Here is a 20,170-nt window from a genome sequence, read left to right on the forward strand (position 1 = left end):
GCACTTCTGCTCAGGTGCTGCACTTCTGCTCAGGTGCTGCACTTCTGCTCAGGTGCTGCACTTCTGCTCAGGTGCTGTGCTGCACTTCTGCTCATGTGCTGTGCTGCACTTCTGCTCATGTGCTGCACTTCTGCTCATGTGCTGCACTTCTGCTCAGGTGCTGCACTTCTGCTCAGGTGCTGTGCTGCACTTCTGCTCATGTGCTGCACTTCTGCTCAGGTGCTGCACTTCTGCTCAGGTGCTGCACTTCTGCTCATGTGCTGCACTTCTGCTCAGGTGCTGCACTTCTGCTCAGGTGCTGCACTTCTGCTCAGGTGCTGCACTTCTGCTCAGGTGCTGCACTTCTGCTCAGGTGCTGCACTTCTGCTCATGTGCTGCACTTCTGCTCAGGTGCTGCACTTCTGCTCAGGTGCTGCACTTCTGCTCAGGTGCTGCACTTCTGCTCAGGTGCTGTGCTGCACTTCTGCTCATGTGCTGTGCTGCACTTCTGCTCATGTGCTGCACTTCTGCTCATGTGCTGCACTTCTGCTCAGGTGCTGCACTTCTGCTCAGGTGCTGTGCTGCACTTCTGCTCATGTGCTGCACTTCTGCTCATGTGCTGCACTTCTGCTCAGGTGCTGCACTTCTGCTCATGTGCTGTGCTGCACTTCTGCTCATGTGCTGCACTTCTGCTCAGGTGCTGCACTTCTGCTCAGGTGCTGCACTTCTGCTCAGGTGCTGCACTTCTGCTCAGGTGCTGCACTTCTGCTCAGGTGCTGCACTTCTGCTCATGTGCTGCACTTCTGCTCAGGTGCTGCACTTCTGCTCAGGTGCTGCACTTCTGCTCAGGTGCTGCACTTCTGCTCAGGTGCTGTGCTGCACTTCTGCTCATGTGCTGTGCTGCACTTCTGCTCATGTGCTGCACTTCTGCTCATGTGCTGCACTTCTGCTCAGGTGCTGCACTTCTGCTCAGGTGCTGTGCTGCACTTCTGCTCATGTGCTGCACTTCTGCTCATGTGCTGCACTTCTGCTCAGGTGCTGCACTTCTGCTCATGTGCTGCACTTCTGCTCATGTGCTGCACTTCTGCTCATGTGCTGCACTTCTGCTCAGGTGCTGTGCTGCACTTCTGCTCAGGTGCTGCACTTCTGCTCAGGTGCTGCACTTCTGCTCAGGTGCTGCACTTCTCCTCAGGTGCTGCACTTCTGCTCATGTGCTGCACTTCTGCTCAGGTGCTGTGCTGCACTTCTGCTCAGGTGCTGCACTTCTGCTCAGGTGCTGCACTTCTGCTCAGGTGCTGCACTTCTCCTCAGGTGCTGCACTTCTGCTCATGTGCTGCACTTCAGCTCATGTGCTGCACTTCTGCTCAGGTGCTGTGCTGCACTTCTGCTCAGGTGCTGTGCTGCACTTCTGCTCAGGTGCTGCACTTCTGCTCAGGTGCTGCACTTCTGCTCAGGTGCTGCACTTCTGCTCAGGTGCTGCACTTCTCCTCAGGTGCTGCACTTCTGCTCATGTGCTGCACTTCAGCTCATGTGCTGCACTTCTGCTCATGTGCTGTGCTGCACTTCTGCTCAGGTGCTGCACTTCTGCTCATGTGCTGCACTTCTGCTCATGTGCTGCACTTCTGCTCAGGTGCTGCACTTCTGCTCATGTGCTGCACTTCTGCTCAGGTGCTGTGCTGCACTTCTGCTCATGTGCTGCACTTCTGCTCAGGTGCTGCACTTCTGCTCAGGTGCTGCACTTCTGCTCAGGTGCTGCACTTCTGCTCATGTGCTGCACTTCTGCTCAGGTGCTGCACTTCTGCTCATGTGCTGCACTTCTGCTCATGTGCTGCACTTCTGCTCAGGTGCTGTGCTGCACTTCTGCTCAGGTGCTGCACTTCTGCTCAGGTGCTGTGCTGCACTTCTGCTCAGGTGCTGCACTTCTGCTCAGGTGCTGCACTTCTGCTCAGGTGCTGTGCTGCACTTCTGCTCAGGTGCTGTGCTGCACTTCTGCTCAGATGTTGCACTTCTGCTCATGTGCTGCACTTCTGCTCAGGTGCTGCACTTCTGCTCAGGTGCTGCACTTCTGCTCATGTGCTGCACTTCTGCTCAGGTGCTGCACTTCTGCTCATGTGCTGCACTTCTGCTCAGGTGCTGCACTTCTGCTCATGTGCTGTGCTGCACTTCTGCTCATGTGCTGCACTTCTGCTCAGGTGCTGCACTTCTGCTCATGTGCTGCACTTCTGCTCAGGTGCTGCACTTCTGCTCATGTGCTGCACTTCTGCTCAGGTGCTGCACTTCTGCTCAGGTGCTGCACTTCTGCTCATGTGCTGCACTTCTGCTCAGGTGCTGTGCTGCACTTCTGCTCAGGTGCTGCACTTCTGCTCAGGTGCTGTGCTGCACTTCTGCTCAGGTGCTGCACTTCTGCTCAGGTGCTGCACTTCTGCTCAGGTGCTGCACTTCTGCTCAGGTGCTGTGCTGCACTTCTGCTCAGGTGCTGCACTTCTGCTCAGGTGCTGCACTTCTGCTCAGGTGCTGTGCTGCACTTCTGCTCATGTGCTGCACTTCTGCTCAGGTGCTGCACTTCTGCTCAGGTGCTGTGCTGCACTTCTGCTCATGTGCTGCACTTCTGCTCAGGTGCTGCACTTCTGCTCAGGTGCTGCACTTCTGCTCAGGTGCTGCACTTCTGCTCAGGTGCTGTGCTGCACTTCTGCTCATGTGCTGCACTTCTGCTCAGGTGCTGCACTTCTGCTCATGTGCTGCACTTCTGCTCAGGTGCTGCACTTCTGCTCAGGTGCTGCACTTCTGCTCAGGTGCTGTGCTGCACTTCTGCTCAGGTGCTGCACTTCTGCTCAGGTGCTGCACTTCTGCTCAGGTGCTGCACTTCTGCTCAGGTGCTGCTGCTCGTTGTTCTTGTTACTCACCGAAAACCCAGCCCAGAAGGGACACGAGTGCCGGACGCGGGGCGACGTGGTCAGAGCCAGCGCGGCGAAGCTCACGGCCAGGATCAGGCTCCCCAGGACCATCTGAGAGACCCCCAGAGCCAGCATGATCCGCGTGCGCGTGCGGTACTCCCTCAGCCGGGACAGACTGCGGGACAGCGACGCGGGACTCAACGACCCCGGGCCACCGCCGATGCCAGCGGCCCCGACACCCATCAACCCGAGCCCGGCCACGCTGCTCCTGCCTCCGCGGGGAAGCGCGTTCAGCGGCATCGTCGGTTCGCACACACTCGGAAGAAGAGACGCGAGACGGAGATCACGTCCAACACAGTGAACCAGCGCGTCCAATGCGCATCACCGGCGGACAGGGCGCTCCTGAGCCGCACACGAATCCGAATTGGCCCGGTAAGTTCTTCGACGGTGCTGCAGGAGACATCTACCCATGACTCAAACAAGTCCTGGAGGCGCATCGGTTGGTGTTGCTCCCTTGCACCATTGTCCCGCTGTCGCCGCTGCGGCTCCGACTCCCACAACTCAGCAAGACACGCGCCTTCTGGTTCAAATATGATTCACAACAAAATAGAATAAAAACAAAAGAGCAGGAATAAGGCGGTGATGGGACTGCGGTGGTGGTGAGAGTGAGGCAGGTGCTGAGGCTGAGGATGCTCCGCGCGCGTTGGAGACGGAGCCGCGCGCGTCTGTGGCGGAGAGCGGCGCTACTCTGAAGAGAGGGAGGGATGGAGGAGGAGGAGGAGGAGGAGGAGGTGAAGACGCCTACTATCAGCCAGCATCACGGGGAAACAGCGTGTGATTTGTGGCCCTCGCTGATGATGTAGTGCTGCTTCTGCTTCTGCTGCTGCTGGTGGAGGGACGCGAACGCGCAAAAGGATGACGCGCCGTTGGACACAAAGGTTTTGGGGTTTTTTTGTCTCCCAATTGGCAATGGCAAAAACGTGTCCTCCTCCTCACCTCATGCAGCATCAGCAGTACGAGGGGATGTGGTGTTCTCACAGTTCACACGCATTTGAAGCCCTCAAAACACAGAATTACTGGTCATATTTCAGGCTCATCATTATTACAAACACGTGTCTAAAAACATCCATGAGCTCTAACTTTGTGTTTGTGATGCTTCTCTAGAGTCTGCAATTGAAGGTTTGTGTTTGTTTTACATTTAAGGGTGAGATTGAAGCATGACTTTTGGCCTTGATTGTGCGTAAAGCGCTTTTACGTAATTAGTCATTCTTTTTTATGATTCCAAACGACACAAGGCTATGATTTTTATCTCTGACCTTGCAGCAAACTCACACAGGGGCTCGTTGCGCCATCTGTCGGTGATGAGGAGCTGCGCAGTGCTACGTAAGCATCTGTAGTGAGGGTTTGAGCCTCGTTGGCCAAATAAAACTAGACAATGTCGCCTCTATAATATATAATTATGTGTTTAGAAGAATCTATGGGAGCATTTCCTCTGCGATGGAGCTACAGATGAAACCATGGGATCAAATATAGAACAGCTCAGACTTAGTAGGAGATAAATACTTGATGTGGTCCCAAATGTAAAAGGAAACAAAGTGGGGATAAAATAAAACACGTGGTACAGTTCTGGATCTCAGGGAGTCATTAAAGCTCTTGAGTAAAATGACTTGCTCTCATCCTAAAGTGTAGTATTATTTGTTAAATAGCATTTGTTGGTTTTATAACTGAATTTTAATCTGTTTAGTCCCTGGCTTTTAAAACCACGTGATCAGTGTGGTCCTGTTGTTTTTTAGACATCTGATGTATTGCTTGTATTTATTTGGTTCTAATTGATTTAATTTGGCTTTTTTCCATTATTTGGAAATCAAATTTGTAAATGTATATATGTCTAGTTTTTTTTTTTTTTATCTTAAAAAAAAATAAATAAAAAATAATCAAGTCAGTTGGAGAATTGACCGGTTAGAAGGACTTTCATGAGCCTTTAACCTCCATCATCTGTTTGTTCATCTGATGAGTATTTTAATCCTGCATTTGAGGCTTGAGTGCTCAGATAATAGCAGTTTTCACCTACCTCCTATCCCTGCCCACTTCACTTTACTCGTGTCCAAAAAATAATCTAAAAATCATACTCAGTTCTGTAGTTCAGAACTTTCCACACAAAGATCCATTTTAGATCAATATAATGTGGTTTACAATGAACACAATGTATGATCTATGTAATACTACAAGGCCTAGATAATAAAAAAAACACTTAATTGCACATCTAAATACCTTAATAAACTTGGACAAAGACAAAGAACATTTGACTGAAACGTTACTTTAAAAATGATTTATTTATTAATACAGTGGTATACTGAAAATTGTGTTGTAGAGGAAAGAAAAAGTCAGCCACACGTGAAGATCTAATGTCCAATTAAAGCGGTGTTATATCTAAAAATAAGACAGTACTGATGTGCCTTACATAATATAATATCTATTAGTACAAAAATGCATTTAAGGGCACACGCTACCGCATCCGTATCACAAAGAGGTGAGGGGGACACACCGGTCAAATCAACATGTTTTTAATTCACTTTTAGCTCAAGCGTGACCTGATCCTTAAAGACTTGGTTTACATTGTGAATATGTAGAAAATGTCTCTGTTATTGTTACAGATTATAGTAAGTTCAAGGCTCGGGGTATATCCAGAATACAAAGACATCCACGTTTTGCTTTTCTTTCTTTCCTCTTTTTAAACATGTTTTCTCTAAATTTTATACAAAAAAGAAAAGACAATACAAAAATGTTCATTTACAAGCAAAAAGAAACAAGGCAATATGCTAGTTTTATTTACAGCCACTTCTTTTCTGACGTTATTTTTAAGTAATGCATAGCAGAAAAGAGGCAAACCTTTAGTTATCTATCCGCTGTTAACGTGCTGAACCCAAAATTATTCATACAATGGGTTTTCAAAAATGGCAACCAATACAGATCTTCATAACTTATTGAACGCATTTAAAAGTGAATAATCTGCAGATAAGGCATCGCTGCTTATTTGAGTTTTGAGTGCACAAAGAAAGAGTTTTCAAGGGTAGGGACTAGTGACCTGAGTAAAGAACATGCATAGATCTCCCTCAGGCTGGAAGGAGAAACGTCGCCGGAAACGCTAATGTCTCACAGCGATAACGAGGGAGGAAAAATACCGGAAGAGCTTCTTTTTTTCTGTGTTAAACGCGCCTCTCAAAAGTCAAAAAACGCACATCTGGCACAATCCTTCGACAAAAAAATAATAATAAAACAGCAATCTTCACCTCTTCAATAAAACCTGCTTGATGTTAACAAAAACAAAGAGATACATAATTATATATTCAGTCAATTAAAATGACAATATATTGACTGGAAAGTTAAGTACAATTTCTCTATATATACGTGTGCATATATAGTATAAATACAGCGACACGTTTTCTTCAGCTCGTGTGTGTCTTTCACGCTGGTGTAATATGAGCAAACCCATCTCATTATTCCGCGTAAATAGTGAAAATCGACACGGGGCATGTATTTGTTCTCACATGGACACATCAGATGGGGAGGAGCTTTCACCAAACACACACTCACACACACACACTCTCACTCACTCACTCACTCACACACACTCACACACTCTCACTCACTCACACACACTCACACACTCTCACTCACTCACACACACTCACACACTCTCACTCACTCACTCACTCACACACTCTCACTCACTCACTCACTCACACACACACTCACACACTCTCACTTACTCACTCACACACACAAATAGGTTTTCAGTTTCGTGGTCAGTGCCGTCGTTGCAATGAAATGGCACTTAAAGGGTGTTTTTCCAACAAACGTGCTTCTGCTTGTTGTGAGGAGTGGATTTTGTACTTCAGTTGTCTCTCCACAGTCAGTAACTTCGCTCCTGCTGCTGCTGCGGTTTAAAAGTGGTCGATGAGCACGGACACACAGTTGGCCCCCACCAGATAGTTGGGGTCCCCGGGGAGAGCCTTGTTCTGCCAGCTCTTTGGATCACCTAAAGAGTATAAAGGATCGTACAGTCGTTTCATTTATTTCAACAAACCTGTGAATACATTTATGCCTCACGCGTTTCAGTTTTTAGTGCGGCTGCATATAAATGTTGCAAATGGTGTATTTTGAAAAGCAAAGCTGCATTAAGGTCGTCAAAAAATGAATACCGGTACCTAGACAATAATCTCGAAAAGACATGTTTTAGATAATCAACTGTTTCAACGCCAGTTAATATATATTGTACTTGAAAATGTGCACATGATACTTATTTTCAACATTTGTATAAGGGGTGGTATGTCGATTAGCAGTGATATCGGTGTGTTCCCAGGATATAGGTCCCACACTGACCATTTAGCTGATATTTGGCATTGATATTTTTGTCTGCCCTGCCCCAGTCCAACTTTAGTACATCAAATTTGACTTTTTGAACAATATAACGAGTAGAAATAGTCCAATTAGAATCCCGGAAATGATTTTATATCCCAGATGAATACATTATATTGTTCTTTTTAATGTGGCTAAAGCTGGCACAGATCATCTTTACTTCTTTCAAGGTTTAATGAATTAGTGCATGGTAATCTAATCAATAGAAAAACTAAATCGACACTGAAAAGAGTCACATAAATAGGACAAAGTTGGACCTTTGCTGAATTGTCTCTGAACAGTCATGAGCTATATAAGAACTACGCTTGTATAAACAACATGACATGCTACTGTTTATAAGAAGGTTTCTCTGTGGTCTGTTAATCTGTATTGACTGAGTTTAGAACTTTTTCCTTAGTATCAAGTATGTTTAAATCTGAATGCGCTTTTATCATAAAAAAGCATTGAGTTCAGAACATTGTAAATCTTCATTTCGAAATGTCATTCTGTTCATAGTCCAGTTTTACTCGGCTTGACTTTGCTTTTTAATAGAGTCCTTACTTAAGCCTACACTGAAAAAAAATGAACCTCAATCAGTGAAAGGTTGAAGTATAAGAAGTATTTAAGTCTGTGTTGAAGGAAACATCTGGGTGATCAACGAGCAGAAGCACATTCTGTTTGCCGTTCAACACATTTGTCAATATCCTTTTGTTGTGCTAAACGTGTTATGCATCATGTTTAATAAAATAAACAGAGTTGGAAAAGCGACATATTGAGCAAGCATTAAAAGGGGCAGAAGCAGAGCGCAGAAGGACGGAGGAGAGTGGCCTTGCTTTACAATAAGAGGATTAGGCGCTGCTTGATAATCCGCACACAATTCAGCGGGACGGCGCAGCGGGCCGACATCGCATTCAGCTGCACAAAATGAGGCTAATTAACAACTAATCCTGACCACTGCCAAAATGATCACTACTTTGACCACAGCAACAGAGAAGCGTGAGGAAAGGAAGGACATTTTAGACTAGCAACACATCAAACAAAACATGAAGCAAGTTATTCTGTTTATGTTAAGGGTTCAGACAGTAGAAGAAAAGGAGTTTTTAAACACTCTTTTGCCATCTTAGCTGTACTTCAGGTCAGGATTGGGGTGGCTCTGTGATTAGAAGAAGCACTTTCCACACTGCAGCATGCACTATTAAACTAATCATGATAAATGATCGTGCAAACTCTTATGTTGGTCAAATGCATGCATGTTATGTCCAACAAATTAGCAAAGTTAAGAGTTAGAAGGAGGAGAAAGCCGAGTGGAAACAATGTTGTAAAAATGAGTGCGCAAAATTAACATTGTATGTGTGGGTTTAGTTCGAATGATTCAAAACTAAATAAACTAAAAGCATAATCATAAAAAGTCAGATTTACCCTTAGATTGATTCTCACACCAATGAGTAAAATCAATATTTTTTAATGAAGAGAATCAAATCTTGAGGTAAAGCTGAGGACACACCCTCAGATCATCACACAGCCAGCCCAAACGACCCCAAAGAACAGAAAGCACAGCATACCCGACGAGGAGTCGGAGGATTTTAGAGCAAAAGACCAACCATCAGGGGTCATAGACGCACAGTGAGGTAAGCGCAGCTCCACTGGCTTCAGGAACTTCAGGCCATGGGGTCCACACATGACCAGTGGACTCAGCAAAGTCTCTCCTGGAACAGACACAACCAGAGCGGACAGAGTTTAAGTACATGTGATGAGTTAGACTAATGAGCTCACTAAACTATAGTTCACATACGATGATCATAGTTATGATTTTTACTGAAAAGCAAGCCACGCTTTCCAAAGCTTGAAGTTTATAATGTTATGTGGAGCAGATGTGACATTTGAGGTCATTTCATAACTGTTACCAAGCAACCATACTGTAAACAAGAACGAAGGATCATCCATAGTTCAATAGTTATAATTTGACAAATCCAAATATATGACATGTTTAAGCTGACAGAAAACTGGGCAAATTGGATGGCATTTTGTGTATTAATACATAGATAGAGGGTCCCTTTTCTTCAGAAACTGTCACTTGCTTGATGTAAAACTATGATAAATATTGAGGTACTATCCTATCAAATGCAATCTAACGCAACGTGTGTGTGCGTGTGCGACAATATGTTTGCACAGCGAAACATATTTATTGGCAATATCTGCAATATAGACTACAGGCAATGACCTTTTTGGCTTTTAATTTAACTTACCATGCCAAAAAGTATTCAAAAACTGCATTCTCAAAACAGTTGATTTGACAGAACGCTTTTCTCACACTGTGAATTGAACTTGAGAAGTATCTTTCACCGGCTGCCGAATGCATCTCACATCACAAATACGAGCTTCCCTGAAGCCTCCTTTTGTCCTGTCTATTTCTGTCACATTACCTTTCTCTTTGTCGAGTGGTGGCAGGATGCTGTTGTCGCGGCACACTTTGAAGTAGATTTCCTGCTCCACACCTTCCGGGATGGCACCTTGAGGAATAATGATGCTGACACCTGTCTCGATGGAGCTCAGGACGCCTCCGTTACTGTTAAAGATCCCTCTCGCCGTCGCCACCACCGTGTGCCCCTCGTCCTCCTCTTCCTCGTCGTCTAAAGCACTGGGGCTGAGAGATTAAAAGTGTATCGAGGTTAAACAAAGCACGAAGGCAAATGCTGTACATGCGCTCCTGAAATAGCATTAGCGGGACAAATTCAGAAAGAGCTTTTGGGTTTATTGCAAAATGGGTTTAGCATTTGATCCGACCCCAACACTGAAACCAAAACTAATATTTAATTTGAGAACGTGGACCACATTATCTGAAATGAGGCTTGAACATAAACTATTCAGGTGAATAACGGTTCGTACCTGACAGGAATGGCTTTGGGCACGGCGTTTACATTGTTCTGCTGGTACTTGGAGCGGTGGTCCATGGTGCGAGTGAAAGTGTCCACGCCACTGTCGTGATCTGTGTTTTGAGGCTGTGGTGAAATCTGAGGTTTTACTGGGCTTGTGCTCTGGACCTGTTTAAATACAAAGAGATAATGAGGCGTGTTAGTAATATTAATGACACCATCACTGGTTTTCATGTGTTACATAACAACCAGTTAATGGAAAAACAGCCGTGTACATGATAAACTTAATCATCCTTTAGAGACCCTCGTCTAGTGTTCCCCCATCACTGTGTAATGTCAACCTCTTCTCCACTCGGGCTAAAGACTGAAGACTTTAAAGACTGGCCCTGTGCACTCATTAGCCGACTAAAACATTAGGATTCAGCAAAAGTTCAACAATCTTTATGCTTCCATCACACGACACCAACATGTGTGTGCACTGAAAAGACAAGAAAAGTTTAAGTATAATTGTATATTTGTATGGGAAACAAAAATCACAAATCATTCTGAACTCTCCAGATGACACACCTCATGCCTTCTCTCTTCCACATAGAACCTTTATATTCACAGTAAAACATTTGGTTAACTTAATAACTGAGCGACTGATCCCGACCAATACAAAAGCTTTGATTACAAAATGTATGCAGCATAAACCACACTAACATAAATTCTCTTGTCACGGCTCATAATAAGTAAATCAAATATGAAGTTTTTTTTTTAATCAACTTTCATTTCAAGACACGCTCATGTGTTGCTTTAATCTCACCTTTGACGTTATTTCGGTCTTGTCGTTGGGCAGGAGGTTGTGGTTGAACTTGGGGCTGTCAAACTTGCGTTCGAAAGGCCTGGCTGAGGTGGTGTAAGGCTTGGGCGTGTAGCGGTTGTAGCTGGATGCTGGTGGTACTGCCGTGCTTGAGGTGGTTTTTGAGTGCTGGTCACTTGTGCCATTGACAGGGGACTTCTCTGGGAAAGTCTTGTGAGGCAGGAAGTTGGACTGCACGGTGTCCTCTCTGCTGGAGGCGGGCTTCACTGCGGGTGGACAGGTACAGTCAGTGTATAGGCCGAAAACAATATGGGAAAATAAACACAACCTGAAACTGTGAGTGAGTTTAGATCAGCAAATTATGTTTTAATATGTAGATTCTGATTTTAAATGAGAGAATAAAAATAAGAATGAAACCAGAATCACAGGCATTGTAGAATATGGTTGTAGATACATTATGCAGCTGAAATAAAAGCCTTTATTTTTTAAATTGATAATCAGAATCAGAATCGGTTTATTGCCATTGCCAATGAACATAAGAACTTGCTTTGGAGAGTTCATAAAACAATGAACAAAGAGAAAAACAATATAAATCTGCTAGAGGAGAAAAATAAAAATAGGCTTACAAAATTTGCAGTTGAATTTACAGATGTAGTGCAGAAAGTGAACAGTGAGTGATTAAATTAGGGTTAAAATGACTAAAAGAAGTTAAAGAAGTGTTCATGACCCTTCAAAAATAATTAATAATAATAACTGCAGCCCAAATGTGTATGGATGTTTTAAGGTTGACATTTCTAGAGTGACTTACCTTCTGGTGCAGGTTTGGGCAGAGTGGCTGGTGGCAATGTAGGAGTCACCTGAGGAACTGGGTCATATTTCTTTTCTACCGTCTCAGTCCTGTTAAGAGTGGTCAAGTAAAAAGAGTTTTTACAAGATAGACAAATGACGAGTACCTTTGTATCTACAGTTATTATGAAGACCTCACGTTGAGAAGTTGTTGGTTTGTGCTTGTGGTTTGCTGGGACCCGTCTGAAGTCGGTCGAAATAGGACAGCTGTTTTCTGTAGTAGTCCTCGTCCTCGTCAGGATCATAATGATTTGAACGAATGATATCATCAACTTTAGCCGGGGGTTTCTGTGGCTCTGGAGCTCTGAGATAAGGACACAATATATGAAAGCGGGCCATCCAGAGCAATGGAACATTTCTAAATATGAATATCATTACCTGTAAGGCTTCTCTTGGTCCAGATTGCTTAAAGAGTTGGCTTTGGGGATGACTCCGGCCGTCTGGAAAACAGATCCATGTAAACATCTCTTTTTCATGAAGGATATAATGTTTAATGTATTAATTTAGTCTGATTAAAGTGACGTTTTACCTTGCTGACACTTGGCTCCACTGCGTCTCTGACTCGGTCCACAGACACTGAGCGCTTGTTCTCAAACATCTTGACTCTGGTCAGGACAGACTGGTGCTTCATGGCTTGGTCTTCGTCCGGTTTGTTGTCCCTTGTAGATGTGGGTTTAGGGGCCTCAACAGGAGCGGGCGAGGGGCTTTCAGTTTTTGGAGGAGGGGTGGGGCTGGAGTTCACCGGGGAGCCGTTGTATGGCTGAGGTTTGAAGCCTTTCTGCTGCAGCGACGGGCCCTGGTTGTAGTTGTGCCTCTGTGCGGCGGGGTCGGGGGAGCGGGCCGAGGGGTAAGAGTTCAGGTGAGCGTCCGGGTCGTAGTGCAGCTCGTGGGACGCAGCGGGAGGAGCGTCATCAAACCGCACCGGCGCAGGTCCAGTGGGTTTTCCGTAGCGAGGCCGTCCATTAAAGGGCTGTGGAGGAGGGGGCTCGTCGTAGCGGATCGGGGGCATGTAGGGGTCGTTGGGCTCGTCGGCGTACGGCAGACGGTCGTAGCTCTGGGAGTTGGAGTAAGGGTTCCACTGTTGCTGGTCGTAATGATGCACGTTGTTCTCATACGGCGCTTCGTAGTTCCTGTACTTTGGTTCCGTGTAGCCCCCTCCTGCGCTGATGTCATAGCGACTGGACGGGTGGTCATAATCTCTGTAGGGCGGCTGTTCCGGGTGGTAGCCCTGTGGGGGGCTGTAGCTCGACGGCTTCATGCCGTGACTCACACGTCCCATGTTGTCGACACTGTATGGATCTTTCTGAGACATCTATCAAAATACAAAATAAAGAGTGAGTCAAATATGTGTGCACAGCTAAATATGAATTTCTAAAAAATATGCAAACAAACCAGATGCAAATGCAAAAGAGGAGCATTAAAAGTTTGAAAAATTAATTGCACAAGAGATAAAATAGGAAAGACCTGAAATAGAGAAACTGAGAGGGAGGGAGTTATTACATTACTTTTTAACACCAATCTCTTTGCACAATGCAACATGAAGTAAAGCAAAAGCACAGTTGATCCAACACAATGGGATTCATTTGTCATTTATTTTGCTTGAAATTTGTCCTGATAGAAAAACTATGTGGAGCCCATATAAAGAAGCTAACTGTACTTGTAGTACTTGAACACTGACAAATGTCCCATTGTTTTGAAACTGCTGACAAATAATTAAATTATATATAATCGTTTTTACATTACAAGCACATCCAGTTTAAACAAAAATATTTAAGACTTGTATCTACAATAAGTATCCATTCAAGATTCGTCTCATCATAGGCAGGAGACTTCAAATCACCATGTGCCCGAGAGACGAAGGATTAACGGATACTTTTACAAAGAAACAAAACAATTAAGTTTAATAATAACAATAGCACACACATTCACTTCATGAAGTTAACAGGGTCGAACAAGTCGCGGCCGCCATGCAAAAAGGGTAAGCAACAGGGACTGGTCTTCTAAGTGGCACAGCAAGCAGCTCCACTGTTGTTTACCGACGAACGTGCACACACGCACACGCCCCTGCACACGCCCCTGCACACGCCCCTGCACACGCCCCTGCACACGTCCACAGACAAACACGCGCACGAAGGCAGGCACGCAGGCGCACACACGCGCGCCCTCAGACACACACACACACGCAGACACACGCACACGCGCAGACAGACACACGCGCAGACAGACACACGCGCAGACAGACAGACAGAGACACGCGCAGACAGAGACACACGCGCAGACAGACAGAGACACACGCGCAGACAGACAGACAGAGACACACGCGCAGACAGACAGAGACACGCGCAGACAAACAGACAGAGACACACGCGCAGACAGACAGACAGAGACACACGCGCAGACAGACAGACAGACAGACAGACAGACAGACACACACACACGCACAGGTCTCCAGTTGTGGTCAGCAGCATGCAGGAGGAAGAGACAGAGAAGCAGCAGGAGGCAGTAGACAGGCAGCAGCAGAGAGGTCAGCCGTCAGCGAGCCGCACAGGGCCCGGTCAGCGAGCCACATCTTCAGACAATCAGATACCTTTGGGTCAGAACTGAGTCCAGGCTGCAGAGGCTCTGGTGGGACACCAGGGGGCGCTAGCTCTGGGGTGGGTCTCCTAAGAGAGCCCGTCTCTGGGCTGGGGCTGGGCTGGCTGAGGGCAGCTGCAGGAGCCTGGTCAGTGCTCACAACCCCTATAGTTTTTACAGTAACATCAACAGCAGGGGGCGCTGTCTCAGGCAGGGGCTCAGGCTGCTGTGGGATGCTAGGGATGGCAGCGGCCTCTGCTTTCTGTGAAGTGGTTCAGAAATGTTTAATAACAAGCGCTGAGACGCTGTGGTGCAGTTTCAACAATATTACAGAAACATTTGATCACTACATCGCACTGGATAGTGTTAGCTCCTTCACACACAAACCGCAAAGAATTAGCAACAGGACAATGTATATAATCAGGTATACTTTTTGGGTTTAATACTGTGGTTACAATACATTTAATTCCTTCTTTGACAATCCAGAAACCACATGATTAGCTCTTTTGGTATGACAACAGCCAATTGAGTAGATTTGGTAAATACATTTCACAGTAAAACTGGTTACACTTGCATTGAACATGCACATAATACTTCAGGTATTGCTTCAGAGTCTTTAGATTAAAGTCTGAGGTTCACATGGGCACTTGAACAGACACTTGAGCAACAGGTTTCTTTTCAACTTAGCAACAGTCGTGGCGATAAGACAACTCGCGGTAATACAATACAATTGTAACAGTTATACAATTCTTCCACTTTTTGGAAATAAAAAAACACTCTCACTGACAGACATCAAGCCACAAATGTTCACAGTATATTTTTGATAATTAGATAAATATATAAATAGTGTATATGAAATAAATATGAAATATAGATATTGTATAATATACTGGCAATAAATAGTTGGTCACAGAAGTTTGGAATAGCTTATAGAGGTAAATAGCAGTAGAGTAACAGTATGGCTTTAATAGCGCCTCCAGAACACCCTCCTAACACACACCACGTCCTCTAGACAACAGGGGAGACGCACAGGCCTCAGAAACGCTACCTGTTGCGGCGCTGGGGCCTTGAACCCGGCCGGGTCGATGCGGTTCAGGGCGTCCGGTTGAGGAGGGAAGCTGACGTACGCTTGGGGCTCCTGGATCACAGGCGTCTCATCCCGAACAGGCTCAGAGGAGCGCGTGATGGCGGGCTCGGCAGGAAGACCTACGTCATCATTCAGCGTCTCGTCCAACTCCTGGTCAGTGTAGGCCCCGCCCTCTGTGTCTGTGTCCTCGTAGTCGGACGTGTGGCGGCTGTCAGTGCTGTACATGGAGTACTCGCTTCCCGGGGCAGACAGGTACGACAAGCGGTCGTCATGGATGTCCAGGTCATCTTCACCTGCTCCATCCGCCTACACACAAGAGAGGTCAGTCACTATCTGCGTTGCACTGCTGGCGCTGCCGTAGAAGGGCAGAGTGGTTTACCTTGCCCTCTGAGACCCAGACCAGCTGGTTCTGCTGCTGCTGGGTTATCTCTTTGAGAGCTCCAAACCAGCCGTCGTTCATATTGTTTAAGTTAATGGTCGCTGAACACAGACAGAAGGCAATACAAGTTTAATTTAATTACACACCATTGGTGCTGCTTGACCAAGAAGTGATCCCAACACCAGGTGCACCACCTCTTGACCTCCAACAAACACCCAATGATCACATGAACAAACTAACAGCTGCCTCAGCAATGTGAATGAAAAGAGCAAACCAAACAATGCGAGGATTTACCTGAACAGATGAAGTCACCCTCACAAAGTGAATACACCTTCAGCCTCCAAAACAAAATACTTGACTACAAACTGAAGTGATCCTCTTTGGCTACTGCGGAAAGCGGCTGTCCACATCAGCAGACTTACTAGTGAAGAGGTGGTGGTTGTTCTTCCGTAACTTCAGGGCGCGTTCATACAGTTTCCGGGCACTCTTCCTGGACTCGGGACAGAGGCGAGTCCTCATGGTCTTGACTCCCTGTTTGGTGTCTGGGTTCAGAAACACCACGATGGGATACCACTGTGCGTAGTTCAGACGGTCCACTGCATTAGGAGTGATGTCCAGAACAGCATGTTTATCCTGAAAAGCACAAGGAAATCTGTTGGATTTTTCTTTAATATTCTTTGGAGACAGGCTCGAGAAGTCGTTTGTCCCACATGCCATTCGCCTGTACAAAACGTCCCTGGGACTAGCCAATGAGTGCAAGAGGATGAACTGTCAACTTCTAATATCTTTTTGTTTTGTTTTGGTACCACCAAACTCTCAGGATCAATAGTGTATCTATTTCTATTTTAACTATTATCCATCCCAGACTGTAATAAACCTGTTGAAATCCATCAATTATCATTTTATCAAGCACAATAGTAATGTTGATTTACGGTATATATAATTACATGAAGAAAAGGTTAAAGTTTACATTTTGTGTTTTGGGACTCAAGCTGATAAGCCAATCAGAAATAATAATGAGCATCTCACTTTGTGTTGCCATGAATAAAACCATATTTGCAATCGTAAGAGAAGGAATGCATGTTACAGCAATGACCTTTACACACAGAGGAATGAACTCACTGGATGTTTTAAATCTGACAGTGTATTATAAATATATCATCTTTAGGCCTGTAGGTGGCAGCATTGCCCAAGATAATTCCACCTTAACAGTACACGCAGTGTCCATAATCAAAACAAACAGTCAGTAGCACTTGTTTTCACTTGTCCATGTATGTGGCAGATGTGGCAGATGTGGCTTTGGACTCACTCTGTCGATGATCTGTTTGATGGTGTGCAGGCGGATGATGCCGGAGTTCTTGGTGTCGGTCCCTGCGTCCCGGGGCTCGCTCTCTGAAGAAGGACAATGGACAGTTACAGCATCAGCTCAAACACACCAGCTCCAAACCAACACTGTGCTCTGCCCCAATTAGACATCCTTGTAGCATGCAGTCATTTCTATAAATAGTCCCATAAAAATGTAATCTTTGTACAAGAGTTGACAATGGCATTTTAATTAAAACAGCGAGACATTAAAATATGGATGGAAGCCAAATCATGTCAGGTTGCATTATGGGTAGAGAACCGTGCTGCTATAAAGTATGATAAAAAATGTCCGCAACAGCACTGTAGGTCTTTAGGTGTCAAACAAGGATGTGTAAGGAGGTTTAGGACGTAAACATTAATAAAGCAATGATTCTGTCGAACATGAAGAATTCAAATGTGGGGTGTTTTAAAGCTTGGTCATTCTTATATCAGCAATAAAAGACATTTATTGACCTGAAGACTTAAGACTGCTCTTTCTACTTAAGAGCATGTAATGTAGCCATGCAAAATCCACATACAACTTCTTCTTTTTCGTGGTTTAAGGAATAAATAAATTCAATAACTCTGTTGACAGAGACATGCTTTTCTTTTGTCTGGTGTACCGGGTGTTTCCGGACTATTCAAAGGACTAAGGCTTTTGGAGGGACACACACACAACTAATAACTAAATATACTCTATAATACTGTATTTAACTGAAAAAAGGCAAACTATCCCCTCTGTCACTCACTACGTTCACATGCACAGAGAAGTCAGAGTATCTAAAAGAACAGATCAGATGCGAGTGACGGCTGAGGGATGTTTAAGGGACATCTGGTAACTTTGCAAGTAGAATTGCAAATAAAAACGGCTGTCATCTTGCATAAACAGACTATTAGCAAACACAGATGAGCGGTATCTCACATATGATGAGCAAATGATCTTCAGATGTTAGATATTTGCTCCCCGCAGCACAAACAAACACGCTGAAGCTCTGGTAGTTTTTACTTTTATTTTAAGTTGACACGTGCTCGACCGCGGTGGAGGGGGGTCCTTCTCTTTTCTGATAAGTGACTACACGTCCAAACACATGTTTAATGTCTTGGCTGTTTCTTGCAGTCGAATGCCTCGTCTGCTCCTGCCTTCATCTCTTTTCATGCAGAATCAATACGACTAGACTCCCACTTCTCAAGATGTGGTATTGGGACGTTTGAGACTCAAATCAAGACTTCCTCAATTTCCACTTCCCGAGTTTTCAAATTTGGAAAAACCTGTTTAAACTGGACCAGGCCACTAGTCTGGTTTTCCTGGTGTGCATGTAAACGTAGTGACTGAAGCTTCGCTGCTCACATGGTTGCATGCTGTATTGTGCAACCTCAAAAGGAAGAGGAATACCATTAAATTTAAACTCTTCTATCTCAGGACACATGGTTTTTAATAGATGTAAGTCACTCACTGTTTATTTTTAAATATGTTTTTATGAAGAAATGAATACATGAATTAATAAATTAAATGATTGATTTAGTTTGATAGCCATGCATGTTAATAAAAAGATGTGTATTAGGAATAAATATAGTGGTATCCCTCTCTGTGCATACACCAGGCATTCAGCCATTCACTAAACAAAGAAAATGACAAAAGCAAAAGCACACAGGCTGATGCACTACGTGACATACTTTCCCCTCCTTGTTGTTGCTGTGTTTCTGAAAAGACAATATAGTTACTCAAACATCGAGTTGAGTTAAATAGCCTTAATGTTTCCAGATGTACTTGAATTTTTATAATGCGGCTACATCTTTATTTAATTAAATACATGTAAAACACAATGACAATTTTTCACTTAAAAAAAGAAAAGAAAAACAGGATAAACAATCATCTAAAAACGTACACGACGAGACACATGGATCTGACTTACTTGCTAGTTCAAACGCTTCTGGATCTTCCCGGGCCAGTTTCTCTCTGGCCACATCTGCAATGGGCCCAAAAATGACCACAGGCCGGAGGAAACCAGCTGTTACAAGAAAACAAAGATATATCATGAGTGCATTTTAATGATTCAAGACTCCTCAGACAATAACAAGGTGGAAAATCACCAACCTTCCCTCAGCACCACCCTCTCGTACGCAGGAAACTTGGTCTGAACTGGTTGGGCCGACAGATCTTCTCTGCTTTTTCGTAAATTTCTCTTGGAGCTTCTCAACCCACGAAACCTCCAGAAGTCAGCTCTGTCGCCCCCTGCTGTTTTGGGGAGTGTGTACTGCACACTGGACAGCTGTTCAGCTCTAGGGGGACAATTGAAAAACACCAATTACCTTTACTATTTCTTATTCATTTGACAATAGATTAGTATTTACTGTGCAGTTACTTATTTAACCAAGCACAAGCTAATTAATGTCTGCATGCTAAAGTATGTGTAAAATAAGATACGTTAATTTATTATATTCGTGTGTTACATTATCACCTGTTCTTGTTGGGAATGATGCCTCTTTCCACTTCCTGATGGTTTTTCCCGATGCGGATGGCGAGCCAGGATCCCAGTTTACCATTGTACAGCGTGTCCACCACCCGGAAAACCTCGCCTTTGTTGAAGCTCAGGCCGTACGGCGACTCCTTTTCATATTCAAAATGTGTCCGAATGTAGAAGGAGTCGCCCACATCTGATTCCACTATCCTCCGATACACTGGGGATGGAGACAATATAAAATGTATAATATAGCACAATACATTTTGTTTACAATATAATGATAATATGTAATAACTGACCATCCTTTTTCTTCTGGGCCAAAATTGTGACTTCGTCTCCTCTCGGGAGATCCAGAAGAAACAGCACAGCCTCCTCTCTAATAATGTTGGCAAAGTCCACATTGTTCACCTATGGAAGAAACAACAGTAACAATACAATGATAGAATGATTCTGCTTTAACGTATTTCATGTATTTTCCTTGGCATTTTGCCTCATGGCTGTTAACAACATATCCATATATTTTAAGCTGCAT

At 44.7% G+C, this 20,170-nt stretch overlaps 2 protein-coding genes across 11 annotated transcripts in view; both read right to left on the reverse strand.

Annotated features, from left to right (window-relative positions):
* fam189a1 (family with sequence similarity 189 member A1) overlaps positions 1-3,189 on the reverse strand; it is a 110,479-nt gene extending 107,290 nt beyond the window's left edge. Inside the window, exon 1 of the mRNA XM_072465180.1 lies at positions 2,883-3,189. Within this exon, the coding sequence (XP_072321281.1) occupies positions 2,883-3,173 (291 nt within the window). The 5' untranslated portion in view covers positions 3,174-3,189. The remainder of the gene's footprint in view (positions 1-2,882) is intronic.
* Positions 3,190-5,187: 1,998 nt separating this feature from the next.
* tjp1a (tight junction protein 1a) overlaps positions 5,188-20,170 on the reverse strand; it is an 87,407-nt gene continuing 72,424 nt past the window's right edge. For 4 of the 10 annotated variants that reach the window (XM_072464793.1, XM_072464792.1, XM_072464796.1 and 1 more), the window contains 19 exons: positions 19,938-20,046; positions 19,636-19,855; positions 19,272-19,456; positions 19,090-19,185; positions 18,851-18,877; positions 17,142-17,224; positions 16,255-16,465; positions 15,833-15,933; positions 15,415-15,759; positions 14,380-14,628; positions 12,322-13,104; positions 12,171-12,232; positions 11,932-12,096; positions 11,755-11,843; positions 10,950-11,212; positions 10,158-10,312; positions 9,695-9,915; positions 8,834-8,977; positions 5,188-6,912 (listed from right to left, as the gene is read on the reverse strand). In XM_072464793.1, the coding sequence (XP_072320894.1) occupies positions 6,818-6,912; positions 8,834-8,977; positions 9,695-9,915; positions 10,158-10,312; positions 10,950-11,212; positions 11,755-11,843; positions 11,932-12,096; positions 12,171-12,232; positions 12,322-13,104; positions 14,380-14,628; positions 15,415-15,759; positions 15,833-15,933; positions 16,255-16,465; positions 17,142-17,224; positions 18,851-18,877; positions 19,090-19,185; positions 19,272-19,456; positions 19,636-19,855; positions 19,938-20,046 (3,603 nt within the window). In that variant the 3' untranslated portion in view covers positions 5,188-6,817. The remainder of the gene's footprint in view (positions 6,913-8,833; positions 8,978-9,694; positions 9,916-10,157; positions 10,313-10,949; positions 11,213-11,754; positions 11,844-11,931; positions 12,097-12,170; positions 12,233-12,321; positions 13,105-14,379; positions 14,629-15,414; positions 15,760-15,832; positions 15,934-16,254; positions 16,466-17,141; positions 17,225-18,850; positions 18,878-19,089; positions 19,186-19,271; positions 19,457-19,635; positions 19,856-19,937; positions 20,047-20,170) is intronic. The other 6 variants (XM_072464795.1, XM_072464794.1, XM_072464802.1 and 3 more) reach the window with 5 other exon arrangements.

This window comes from Eucyclogobius newberryi, unplaced genomic scaffold, assembly GCF_026437365.1.
Source record: "Eucyclogobius newberryi isolate DKJ021-1_F unplaced genomic scaffold, fEucNew1.0.hap1 SCAF_5, whole genome shotgun sequence".
Classification (NCBI taxonomy): Eukaryota; Metazoa; Chordata; class Actinopteri; order Gobiiformes; family Gobiidae; genus Eucyclogobius; species Eucyclogobius newberryi.